This window comes from Gavia stellata, chromosome 6 (genome assembly GCF_030936135.1).
Source record: "Gavia stellata isolate bGavSte3 chromosome 6, bGavSte3.hap2, whole genome shotgun sequence".
NCBI lineage: Eukaryota > Metazoa > Chordata > Aves > Gaviiformes > Gaviidae > Gavia > Gavia stellata.
In genome coordinates, this window is record NC_082599.1 from 48804795 (window position 1) to 48819016 (window position 14222).

At 37.4% G+C, this 14222-nt stretch overlaps 1 protein-coding gene across 1 annotated transcript in view; it reads right to left on the minus strand.

The window, feature by feature from the left end:
• Window positions 1-14222, minus strand: part of LARS2 (leucyl-tRNA synthetase 2, mitochondrial) — an 86964-nt gene that overhangs the window by 28589 nt on the left and 44153 nt on the right. The window contains exons 10-14 of the mRNA XM_059818457.1: window positions 10570-10674; window positions 7466-7581; window positions 6186-6469; window positions 3258-3356; window positions 857-994 (exon numbers count right to left, since the gene is read on the minus strand). Coding sequence (XP_059674440.1) covers window positions 857-994; window positions 3258-3356; window positions 6186-6469; window positions 7466-7581; window positions 10570-10674 — 742 coding nt within the window. The remainder of the gene's footprint in view (window positions 1-856; window positions 995-3257; window positions 3357-6185; window positions 6470-7465; window positions 7582-10569; window positions 10675-14222) is intronic.

A 14222-nucleotide genomic window follows, 5' to 3' on the forward strand; every position in this document is an offset into this window, starting at 1 on the left:
TACAAGTTGCTACTTGAGAATTACTGAGCAGTTGCTTTCATGGGATCACTCATTTTGACTCAATCTATTCAAATGTCTCTGCTGATGGAAGAACTGGACAGAGCACGGGGCAGTATTTTGCTATTCTGACACTAGTGTCCTCCCTGTTGAGGCATTCCTGTGATGGCATTTTAGCGTAAAAAAAGGGCAGAATTTCAGTGGAAACGGGGACATCAGGCTGGGAATCTGAGAGGACAAAGAAAAGAATATCAGATGACTCACCTTCCTGCCTCAAACTTTACCTCTAACCGAAACAGAGGATAATGATTTAGGCTATAGCAGCATCAGCAGCAAGAGTAGTTAAAAGTAATTATATAAATGTCATTAAATAAAAAATAAATTGACATATACATACACATACATACGTATAGATACATACACTGCTTTTGCATACCAAGAACTGGTTTGCACTGTTCAGCTCCAATACTGCAGTGAATTATAGGAGTGCTTATTTTTCTACATATGCATGGTTCCACTGAAATAAATGATATTACTGTGCATGAAGTTACCTGATTTGAAATAATAGCACTACTCAGAATGCCTGAAGTTACTACTTTATGCAAGCTTTTGCAGGCTGAAAATCTACAGCAACATTTTATCACCTACTCTGAGCCAGTTAACACTCATGTAATAAAAATGCTATGTATGTATGCATATAGAAAATGCAACTGACTGTGAGAAACCATGTAGTTAGACAAGACTGACAAGCAGGAAAATTCAGGCTTCTTCAATGCAATGTTCTATCATCATAACAATGTTCACTAACGCTCTTGCTAGTCAAATATGAAAGATTTTTATAGAAATATGTACAGCTTACTTGTGTTTTGTCATCTTTAGGTCATGGCAAAAATGGCTGAAAAACCTTGCATAGAATAAGTGCATAACTGCATGCTCCTTTCCTCCAATGTACAAATCCACAGGCATCCAGTAGTCTGCTAAGTCACTATTAAAGGGCCTGAAAAAATACAATATGGAAAAGAAAGATCAGCTCTATTAAAATAGCTCATCATACTTGACTAGACACCTGAGAGCTATACATGTGTAATAAAACTTTTATTTTGCTATCATAATTTTTAAGAACTGATATGCTTATTAAATTATAGACAGAATTTTAATTGCCTCTGAAAAGCAGATCCATAAAAATATTATTTTCATATATATTAGGGAAGCAACTAAGATTTCATATACCTTACCTGAGACAGTGATGAAAATATTTGCTTGCTCTTTAAATTATTTTTTCATAAATACCCTGTGGCTAGCCTCTAAATTTTTTAAGCATTTATCAAGTTTTACATACAAATATATTACAGTGAAAGACAGAAGACATGCCCAGTCAGAAACTGGATTTTTTTTTAATCAGAGGTTTGCATTGTTGCCATTAGGGGGCAATGAAGCAGTTTACTATAAGGTTGCAAAACATTTTGAAGAGTCAGATGGGTCATCATACTCCAACTGAAGGATGCTCTATGAATTTACAGTAAATTTGTCATTTAGAGCATATTTACTATGTTGTTGGAGGTCACCTGCATAGTTTCCTAGCACTGCTTACTCCTTCATTAAATATTGTTATGTCTCCTGTAATGGGCTCCTGCCTTCAAAATACCATTCGTATGTATGTTGTTCTTTAATGCATGCTTTATGGCCCTGTTCTAACAAATCTACTTGTTTTGTCAGCTTGTTTGATTACTCTATCTGTAATTTTTGTAATAGCAACACTTTTTTCCTCACAGATGAGGCCAGAAGCAAATCGTGAATCTGGAATTCATGTCTTTAGTGGAACAAATCAAAACTGACTTGTTCACAGGGTTCCAAAATCAACAGAGTAACTCTCCCAAATTCTATACCTGTGAAATATGACTTACAGAAATAAAGGGTTTATGTTTACCCAGCTTAGCTAAAAAAAAACAAATAATAAATCAAATGGAGGTAGCGATCTAGTGCAGAAGTCCATAAAAATGTTTTTTCAATATAAAACAGATTTAGCTACACTAAGCTGTTCCTTCGACAGCTGGATGTTACGTCTGACTATTTCATCTTCAACTTCAGGAAAAGTTCCTTTTGTACCTGCATAAAAAAATATTTTAAACTGTCCCTGGAGAAGCAGCAGTGTGCATAATATTAATAATAATTCACAGTATCACTAGAAAATAATGAAAATTAATGTGAAATAGAAGTGTTCATAGAAGATATTTCTTTAGTTTAACTAAATTGGTGCTGCCAATAGAAAAAAAGATATAATGGGCCCAGCTATACTAAATCACTTGCTATGTAGTGTGTACCCAGACAGTGCTCTGGACAACAAATAATTAAATAAATCTCCAAACAGCCCTACATGTCATATCAATATGTAAAAAATGCAACTCTTTCTATCTTCCTCAGACTACACAGTAGAGCTGTTCCACTGATTCCTCATTGGCAAAACCAGTGCTATCAGCAGCACTACTACAGGCAGACTATGACGCAGAAAAGCAGCTAAACAATGACATGTATCTTCCCACACTCTCCATGCTGCAGCCGCTAATACACAGCACATGAAAAATCTCCTTTCATTAATTATGCATATAGCTGGAGTACCGACACAGCAGGAGCTTGCTGCGATGCCACTTCACTTGCGGTCTGCGCACGAGGAAGTAGCAAGAGTTACCGGAATTCAAAAGGAAAGGAGTCAAGGGGCCGTTCTTGGCAGCTGGATGTTCCACCAGACTATTCCTCCTCTTACCAGTGGAAAAGCACTGTCTGTCCACACACCGAAAAACTCAGTGTATTGCCAGGGAGGGTACCCTCCGTGCAACTTACCACAGTCTCGGAGAGAGCCATGGTAGGCTATCATTCTTGATGGCACCCTCTGCTAAGGACTACCTTTAGCTCCTCAGCTGATCATTTCCTCTGTGTCCTGCCCCATAATGCCCTTTCACGCAAACTTCTGCCCCTTATCCCGTAGCTCCTGGGCTTACACAGTTGCATCTACACATCCTGCTCTTGTAGATCTCCTGGCACGGGAGCAACCAAATGCCAAATTTTTTGAGCAATTCCTAGTCTACCCCGTGCTGCGCTCAGGCCAGAGCATGGGCACAAAATCAGGGCAGCACAGGGGTTTGTGCCACCTTCTGCAAAGGCAGTAGCTAGAAGCACCAGACTGCTTGGCCCCTTTCTTCTTTCTTTCTTCTCTTCTAGAAGCGGGCTGGCCCACCCGATGGCCCCGCGCCTGCAGCCCTCACCTGTCCCTGTTGTGAGGGTCAGTGTACCTCAGGTAGTACCAAGCGGAATCAACAAATGTATCCATGGTATCGACTTCTCGCCGTGCTGCTGCCTTACACCTGAGCAAGAGACGGACAAGAGCTATTTTTAGATAAATGACAAGCTTGGAAAAAAACAACTGTGTACACAGTGGCCACGAAGACATTTAGATTGAAAACTGAACAAATCTGAACAGTCTGAAGAGTGACATGTCCAGAAAAAGTCCAACACCAGTAACAGAGGCCACTCTCCTTCCCTCTCCCTCCCAAAACAAAATAAATACAAACCAGAAAGAAGCCTGAATAGCTATAACACCAAGCAAGAGCACCAGACAGCCCTCTCCATCGTATGTTCCTGGAATTTTTTAGAATTGCCATTTTAAAAGAAACGAAGCAAGTCTTAAGCACAGACAAGCATACTTTGCTATAAAGTCAATGGGAACTCAGTATATATGGCCTTCTTGGCCACCTGGGCACACTGCTGGCTCATATTCAGCCGGCTGTCAATCAACACCCCCAGGTCCTTTTCTGCAGGGCAGCTTTCCAGCCACTCTTCCCCACGCCTGTAGCGTTGCAGAATGGGCACTGGCTATTTAATATTTTCCAACTGCATATTTAGTCTGGGATCAGGCTTGATAACTGAGCTGCAACATGTATCTGCCTGTCTGCCTGATACTTCAGCTTGGCTTGCTGAGGCAAGTTTAGGAGCATATCACCAATTAGCTTTTTCCTTCTCTGTCTCTGCCCCAGGTCCTTCTCTACCAGCAAGTTTTTCTTTCAATGGGAATAACGTAGTAAAGAAATTTTACTTCTAACTTCTTTTTAATATAGAATAACCATTTTATTAAATTGTACATTCAAGCAGAGACTTGGCCAATGTAAAATAATGCTATAGGATATTGAAACAGAATGGCTTTTCAGTCAAAAGCAAGAATACTTTACAGTCATTGAACCATAATTATATCTGCTTCATGCCTCTGATGTTGCCTGTACTCTAAAGGGACACGGCTCACCAAGACACAGAGAACATAGGCATCTTTCAAAATTTATACAACAGGCACAATACTGTAATGTCATCAGATGATCTTCAGACAACTAACACAATTACCTGGACTTGTGTAACAATTAATAACTTGGGCATCTCCTCCCATTTATGATTGCTAACATTATCATCACTGAAATACTCACAGACTTTTGTATCTTTCCATCTTGCTTTCCTTATAAATTCTAGATATTAAATGCCGCTAATAAAAAGAAACCCTATTACTGGAGAGAAGAAATACTAAAGGAAGGGATGACGTAACATCTCAGAGCACGGAAAACCAAGGAAGATAGCACACACAAAAGTAATAGCTCAAACGATTTGAAACTGTAGCAGACATATGGATGAGCAATACTGAAGATAACTGTCAAATAGGTGAGAAATAAGAAGCCAAATAAAGGTGAGAATTAAAAAAAAGTTAATTTCAGCAAACTACCACAATTTAGGCTAAGAAACTAATCCTGTATGCCTTTATTTCTGACTAAACAAATGCTCTTGATCAACTTCTAAGTAAGGCGGCCACAGTAACTATCCAGAAGCCATAACGATTTGCTACACATCAGAAGTATATTGTTGCCTGGTAAACAAAAAAAATCATTTTTGCATTAAGGTCAGGAGGAAGCCAGGAGTGCAGACAGTGACTTTCAGTCACATCAGGAAAATTTTTCTGTTGAAATTAGTAAAATCCCTAGAAATGCTTTGGTCTACAATTCCTAAACCTGTGGATCTTGTTTAGTAAGGCTTCCCTGCAAGAGTCACACTTTAAAATACCCTACTATATGTAATTTAAATAGGCATATCTGAGAAGAAATTTTCTATGCAGAAACATGAAAGAAAATGTGTTTTACATAAAATACATGTTATCAACAAAGGTCAAAATACATGTTCCCAGAGAACCACAGAACTGCTGTGCGCAAGCTACCTAATTAGAAACGGAAACCACATTGATACTCTACCCTGTAGATGTTAAAATACAGTGAGATGTTATGAAACTGCTGCATTATCAACGAGAGCCCTAATGCCATTTATATGTCTGATTCCCCTGCCCGGCAGCCTGATAATGTTCTTCCCATTTGGTCAGTCTGTTAGCAGCAGCATTGCATTGCACTGTTGATGAAAGACTTCCCTGGGATACCCCACCTCATGTTTTACCGTTTCCTTCTGCAGAACCTGTATGCAGACCCCCGCGTACAGAGTATCTAAGCAGCCCTCAAGGTTAGACAAGTGATTTTCATGATGTATCTCTCACTACTTAATTTAGGCTGTTTTATTTTTTAAACAACTGGACTACAAACAATAAAGATTACAGCATTGACAAGATGCATATATTTACTATCTCCTTCAATGTGAATCACATGCTGTCATCTGTAATGTACAGTGAATGTGATTCTTCATGATAAAGAATTATATAGCTGAGGAAACACTTTATTGTTGGACTATTGCCAAGAAAATAAACACGACATTAGTTTCCTTACCAAAAGGATATAATTTAGTAATCATTAGAAGCTTTATATGAACTCTGCTGGTGAAAGATAATGAAAATTATTGTAGTAAATTAAGTGAGAAATACTGTTAAGAAATAGGGGGCAGGGAGAAAATAATTTTGTTTTCCCTTTTTTCATTCTTCCAACTTAAAGTGAGCTTTGCTTCAGCTTGTTTATGAAGGAATAGCAGTGGGTGTCTGTGTTGCAAAAAGAGTTTTACAGAGTATAGAAGAAAAAAAAAAAACTATGCTGGGTCACACTAAACATCATTCTGGAGTAATATCTTTGCTTAGAGCTGTTGTCAACACTTACGGGAAGAGCACAAGAAACAGGCAGGTACAAAGCGATCTCTCTCAGTCTGCAGTAAATGCACCACTGCCTTACCTCGGACAGGAACAGTTCACCCATTCTGGAGCAGCTTCTAAAGGTGAGGCTCCCTTTCCTGTGAAGGTGGTTACATTGGGCAACACCACAGGTAAGTCTTCATAAGGTACGGGGACAGTGCCACATGTCTGGCAGTGGATGACAGGAATAGGTGTGCCCCAGTATCGCTGTCGAGATATTAACCAGTCTCTTAATTTGTCACTTGTTAGGTCTCCACCTATTCCTTTATTTTTGGCCTGCTGGGTAATAGCTTTTACAGCCTCCTGACGAGTCATGCCTGTGATCTGATCAAAAAAAAGAGAAGCAGAAGAAGAAAGAAAGATGTGTATTTGTTGTCAGTGAAAATGCAAGAACAGACAAAAAAGTCACAAACGCAATTTCTGAGAGTCAAAGCTTATGAGCCTCACATTAATCTTCCCCTTCCCGCTGCTTAACATCCTTCTATCTAAGAAACTATTCACATACCAGTTACTTGATTCTTTTAAACCCTCTTAATCAAAAGGTAATGTTCTTGATGGCCTTTGATGGCCTGAATAGAACAAGGCTGAGAAAGAGCCCTGTAGACCCCTTCAGCCTTTATTGGCAGATATTTGCATTTACTGCTGATATTTTAATCATCTGCTGTATGCTGAAACTTCAGAATGTCATTAACACAAGGTAGAGACTGAGGAAATGTGGATGGTGAAACAGCTTTCTTTCTCCTGCGTTCATTTGGGGTTTTTCTATTGTTGCTTTCAGATACATCTTAACCGCTTAGACCCTACCTGTCATGTAATAGAATATGAGCTTTGTGTCTGCTATTAAATGCATTTTTTTCAAGAGCTATATCACCATATATATTTTACATTTAAATATAAGATTTCTATGTTACTTCAGGCAGATATGTTACCAGAAAGGTTTACAGCACATTTCAATGAATATGTGGAAAAAGGACTAATATATTAATATTTAGATTAAAAATGTATTGAGATGACGAAATAAGAATAAACTTTGAACATAGGATCAATTATTCAGTTTCCATTCTAGAACTCAGACCAATACTGTAGCTTCTTCTCCGGCACAAAAGGAAGAAACCCTCATTTTATTGCTACAGAAGACCCAACCTATTTCATCGTTAAATTATTCCTAGAAATTTGGTAGCATGAGCCTGGCTTAATTCTTAAAAAAAAAAAATAAAAAAAAAGCCTGTAAACATACAAATTATTTGGCACTCTTGAGAAAACAGATTTAGTTTGCATTGTTATTGTAAGTTGGAAAGAACTCCATACTTGTATACCCACCTCCCCAGAATTAATGACTTTCTCCAAACCATTTGGCAATGTTTCAGTGACTTCAGTGAAAGAAATGCCCAGATTCTTAGCTACTGCAGCATCTTCCGCACTTGTACTAGGTATTCCTGGCAGGAGGGGTGGGGGTGAAAAAAATAAATTAGTTCTGGGATTGACTAACATGGATATCAATCATCAATTTGAGCATAAAACATTTTATTTCTGTGACACTCTCTTTATAATGACTTATGTTTGCCCAAAGGAGTCTAAAAATCTAAGAACAATAAAAATGTTTTAATGTTCTTTAAGCAGTGAAATTCAAGCAGCAATAATTACAAACACATTTTCTCAGTTTCTCTGTAATCTAAGTATTAATCAATGTCTCATCACAGGAAAGGCTGAAAATTAGATGGTTCAGAAACAGCCTAAAAGTAAAGCTACAAAATTTGGATAAATAATACAATTTTATAGAAAATTTTATTATCTAAATATAATATATTTAAATAATACAAATTTAAATTCTGTTTGCTAACATGAGAAACAAATACTAAACAGCCTAAATAGTCCTCTTTTTTAAATAGTAAATTTAATCTTTTTCTAATGTCATGGTTTATTAAAATGTACCACAACACAACAGTCTCTAGCATTACTATCCCTTTAACTTATTATGAAAGATATGATTTGTTTATAATCTCAGGAAAACAATTCAAATAACATCAATTTTTTATTCAGAATGTAACCTCTGAGAGCACTTCCTACTGCTGTTCAAGTCAGCTATAGAAGTCACAGTATTTAAGGCCCCTGATGCTATCTTTCTCTTTGCATCTTATTATTTGGGTCAGTCATACATCTTGAATACAATTTCCTCTTCTAAGCCACATAGACTTCTTTTTGTTATAGCAATTTACCAGCACCACAAAATGACACATTATCTTTAAATATTTCTTACTCATATTGATAGATGATGGCATCTTCCCTCTGATTTTGCTGCATGTATTTTGAAAGATACTTTGTTCTACTTTGGAGGACTACCTTTCATGGTGAGTTAAGAAATTTCTTAACTTTATTATCACATGTATTCTGAAAAAACATTGAGATACTAACAGATTTATTATTTCCACAGGGAAATACATCTTTCTGCGTTTTTTTTTTCCTTTCAGTGACAATTTATTTACTATTTTGAACAATCTTGCACAATTGCTGTCATCTTTAAAAGCCAAAGAAACTTATTTCAACAAGCCAATGCCAACATTAGGTTGGTGAAAACTACAGACAAAAGACTCTCAAAATAGTGCTAAACACATTAGAATTATTAACATACAAACTACTTCATTCAAACCCAGTTTAATTGTCTTTGTTCAGGCAATGAAATGCCTGCTGTACATTAACTCTGTGAATATATGGAAGTTTGGAAGCAGATAACTAAGAAAACCAAGCAAAACTGCCCTGTGACAAATAACTCCCTAACTAGCAAAATACAGAATCGCTATTTTATCTTTCCAGCAGATGTATGCTCTTGCCATTTCAAGGCCCTATCACAGAATAATGTATGTGTCTTAATTTGTCAGAGAGCCCTGCAGCCTGCAACAGGTGGCTTCACAATATGCTCTACAAATGGAAAAAAAGCGGGCCCCACTTTTTGGTCTTCTTTCTTTTGAAAAAATGATGCTATTAATGTACATTTGCAAAGCTCAACAGCTGGCATCCAGAACTTCCCGGGAAGAGCTGGGCTGTTTCCAACAGACAGAAGGCCAAGGTACGTGCCAGTGAGCAAGCTGGAAGCTTTTAATGAAAAATATGATTAGGTATCTCAATTATTTGGCTTCTATTACATGAGCAGAGGTTCTGGTTCTCAAAAACAGATTCATTCCTAAAGTCTAAGATGCGGGCATGTTGTAAGTAAGGTATAGAGCCCAAGTGAATAATTTCTATCAGCCTTGTGAGGGTCATCCACGACATTTTTGCAGCGTCAGCTGGTTTTATTCAGTCCAGTTGTTGTGCAGGAACAGCCAACATTGGCAGTGGAGTAAAGAAGAAAGGAGTAGCTCCAGGGCAGGAAAGAAGGATCGGCAACAGGGAGGCAACAAAAGGGACTTAAGGGATAAGGATGTAGTGGAAAGGGGGAAGAAGAGATAAAGAACTATTTCCTGTTAGGACTGGCACAGAACATTGCCTACTCATTGCAGCTGAGAAGAGACCACAGAAAAAAAAACAACAGTCAACAAAAAGCTTGGTGGGTGCTACTGATGAAGATACACTTTGCAGATTAAAATGGACACAATTTTTAAAAGTTAGTACAATTTCTAATTTTACTTAGAAGGACAGGCACATCACCTAACCATATGTACTTAACTGCCTAAGTTGAGGGGCTAGGCACCCTGTGCATGAAAGGAGTAGGACATGCTGCTTCATAGGATGACTTTGAGAAGAGAAACCCACTCCAGGCAACTCAGAGTATCCTCTAGCAATGCCCTTCGCCCTCCATTTATGGATGCTCAATCCTAAATTAGGTGCCTAAATTATGGGAACTCTTCCTTTAGAGGTAAAGGGTCCAAGATAACTGTCCAAGACTACCTGAACAGATTTATTACCTATGCTGGTTCATTTTACTGATTTCAAGACAAATATTATCAGATAAAAGTCAAACTTGGAAGTTTCGTACATTTACTGTCTGAAACATTTCTCTATAAGGATGCACATAATTTATGTAAACATAAGACAAAAACAAGCTAAAAGTTTGGGTTGTTGCAAAATGTTTATGTCAAACAATGCTACAGTTCTGTTTTGATTAAGGATAGTGAGAGACAGCCAAATACACATGCACTGAGGTAATCAATCCTCTTAAGATATGCAGATCCTCAAATTTAGCTCATTAAACATACTAATTTTATAATATTTCCATTAAAATTTATCATCCTGTAAATCTCTCTCCCAGACAGATTCCACATAGCTACTTTTCCCTTCCTTCTTCACTAATGAAGAACAGTAATGAAGAACAGGATTCCACAGTCCAGAAGAGAGCCGCCGTGTTCAAAGATTTGCTGCAACAGTATCTGGTGCTCCAACACAGCAATTGAAAACTATACTATCACACTTACATGTTAAATATCACATACCTATTTTAGTATCGAGAAAATTCTCAAAATTGTTTTTTGCTGAGATGACTACAGGAATCTCCTGATTGGTAAGCAAATTCACAGCTGTCACTGAAGTAAGCGAGTCTGAAAACAAATGTAATGATCACAGTAAGTCAAATGCATGAAATTTAAGTTAGAATTTTGTTTAAATAAGAAAGAAAATGAAGAGCTTAATCACATTTCTAAAAAGTTCGGACGTCTTAAAAACTTCAGTAAGTCTGACTGATAAATTTTCATTATTAGAAGACATACTTATAACAAACACCTGAATAAAAAGAGAGTGAGATTTGGACTATAATAAAAACATAGTGAGTCCTTGACCACTATTTGTGTGCTGCAGAGTTGTATGAATTGGCTCTAGTCAGCCCTGAATGATATACTAGCAGACATTACAAAATTAAGCAGAAAAAATCCAGTTATTCAGATGAAACTGAAGGGGAGCATATATACTATGCTTATGATTTGCTTTCTTACAGAAGAACTACAAAGCATGAGAAATATTGACCAGTGTAAAAAAATGAAACCTAAATAACCAAGTGATTTCCAAACAGAATATTCATATTATATATGAGGAACCTAATGTCCACAGGGAAGGGGAGAGAAGAGGAGAGAAGCAAGTGTGATAAACCGACATTGATTTACAATGTGTAGCTTTGGTGGCTCGGCAAGAAGAAAATCAAACCTGAATACTCCCAAGTTTTGAGGATTCAAACCCCACATCTCAAATTGGAGCTGTTTCTAACTTTTTCAGTGCCTTCACGATGATGATAATTAAAATAATTAAATAATTTAAATAATTAAAATACAGACTGCTAAGCGCTTCCTTCCACCTATCTTCATAGCTAACCTGAGGAAAGTCTCAGTCGTGCATTGCTACGCATAAAATCTTCTTGAAAGAATATAACAGCATTTTAGAGAATAAGGCTACTCTATCTCACCAGTCTTGTTAACACAAACAATATATTTATTTATTTCTGATTACTACCTTTGCAAATTTCAGGTCTCTGAGATACCCATATTCTAGATAAAATTTCTCACGTTCAAACCACCGCACATAGCTTTCCTCCTCTGTTTAAAAAATGTACAAAAGGAATAATTTCACTCTTTAAAAGAAACTAAGCAAAAAGCCTCATGAACAGGATGCTGAGTGGGTAGGACAGTCTGCTTTTAAAAATACCTTCTCTCTTCCACCCAGCAATAATTTTGATTTTATGCTGCAACCCAAAATAGTAACGCCAGTTTATAAAGGCACTCTTTTGCTCATTTGCTCACATCATTATTATAATAGCCGTAAAGAGATGATATTACAGTTACAAATGTAAAAGAATGTACGCATAGTATTATAATGAGATAATGAGCAATATAAGGATGATCAGGGGACTGGAACATCTTTCTTATGAGGAAAGGCTGAGGGACTTGGGTCTTTTAGCCTGGAGAAGAGAAGACTGAGGGGGATTTTATTAATGCTTATAAATACTTAAGGGGTGGGTGCCAGGAGGACGGGACCAGTCTTTTTTCAGTGGTGCCCAGTGACAAGACAAGAGGTAACGGGCACAAACTTGGTCACAGGAAGTTCCATCTAAACATGAGGAGGAACTTCTTTACTTTAAGGGTGGCAAAGCCCTGGAACAGGCTGCCCAGAGAGATTGTGGAGTCTCCTTCTGTGGAGATACTCAAAACTTACCTGGACACATTCCTGTGCAACCTGCTCTGGGTGAACCTGCTCTGGCGGGGGGGTTGGACTAGATGATCTCCAGAGGTCCCTTCCAACCCCTATCATTCTGTGATTCTGTGATCAAATCTTTATCTCAGATACCTCACACTGACAAAACTAGAAGACTTACCAGATTCTAAATTAACATAAATTTTGCTAGGCTAAAAACAAAAGAATGAAAACCGGCTGCTCACCTGTATTTAAATAATAATAGCCTAAAATACAGAGCTGTACTCCAACAGTAAAGGTATTAGAACTTTGTTACTTTGCCATACAACATCTTTTTTTTCCCCCTTTCCTAGAAAACATAAAAACATACCCTCCTAATTATTTGAAATAGAATACAGTGAAGAAAGGGAGTTACAAGACTATCTCTGCTGAAAAGAAAACAATTACAATTTTAATGTTACTGGTGAATGTTTTAAAAAAATCTTGGTTAATGTGAAAATATGGTCTATCGAAGGCCGTCAAAATTTTCTTTTTACTTAAAATGCCATTGTTGGCCCTTCATATGTACCATGGCTGAAATGTAAATCTGAAAGTCCATGTAGAAATTCTTCTCCTTTACGTTCTCTTCTTTGGAAAATACCAGTCCGTGCCTTTGAAATGCTCAAGAAATGTAAGAAATATCAGCCAATTTCAACAGAAGAATGGATATATTTATGAGTAGCAGGAGTACACAACAATAGCAGAGTTACTATTCTAGAATAGCGTCCACTTTAAAGCCTCTTTTTCAAGGTCTTATGGCTGTCATTATTCCGGATGAGAGTTTCTTAATTCAGCTCAACCAAAAGGTGAAGTTCATTGTTAACAGACACAAAAAAAGCCTTTCAAGTATTTTCACGTAAAAACAATAGAAAAAATATACTGTAGTCCTTATTAAAACCAAGTTTTGCACCTGTGTGGTTCGGCTTAAAGCACAAGATCCAACAAAGATACAGGCACGTGCATGTATGTGCATTTCTGGGGTTAGTGCTTTGATTTGGCCTAATTGTAAGAACGGCAAATTTCTTCCTTTGTTCTTTAATAAAAATTCTCCAAGCTTTTCTCAGCGCTGAGACAAGGGCTCTACATACTCAACACATTCGGGCTCCATTTTCTTCTGCTAGCAAGCGAACTCTATTAAGGTTATAGAAATGAAGCACTCAAAAATAAAATGGGTTCTGTTCAACCATAACAATTTCCCACAAGATTCCTGCTTCACTGCTGTTGACATCAGATGTTATATAGACAATGAAGCCACATGTTTACCAGTGAGGAAAAAGTAAATATTGAACACCAGTGTGAAGTGGAAACAAAAAATATTCAGTATACTTTGTATTTACTCTTATAATTTTCAGGTTTTCCAAACAACAAAAAAATAGTAGGCCAGGAATGCTTAATGAATCGGTGGCAGGAGCCTTCAGGAAACCAATCAACACCAATTAAAGAATTACCTCTTATTTGTATCATCTGTACAAGTCAGGACCTGCCATAGGGTACTCTGAATTTACTCCATTAGAATCTGCACAACAGAGTACGGTTTTGCTATCTATCAGTGACCTACTTTGCTATTTATCAATGATCTCTTGCTCTCTTTATATTCCCTGTGACAGGAAGAGATCATCATTGGTGCAAGAGTTGGTTCTGCTGTCTTTGTGCTAATCACAAATTACCATATAGCCACGAGATTTTCAAATGGGCTGTGACAGAGCCGGACTATTCACTTCTGGTACTTGAGGAAACAAGAATCTGTTCCATTGCTTTTATATACTATGAAGTTTTACAGCCATTATAAAAGGAACAAATCTAACGTAGCTGCTGTTACTGCATCTGAAGCCAGGACAGGCTGATGTGATACTGTTTGACATATACAAAGAATCAAAAGACGTGTTCCCTCTTAACAGGAACAGCTTATGCTCAGCTTGACACACATTCA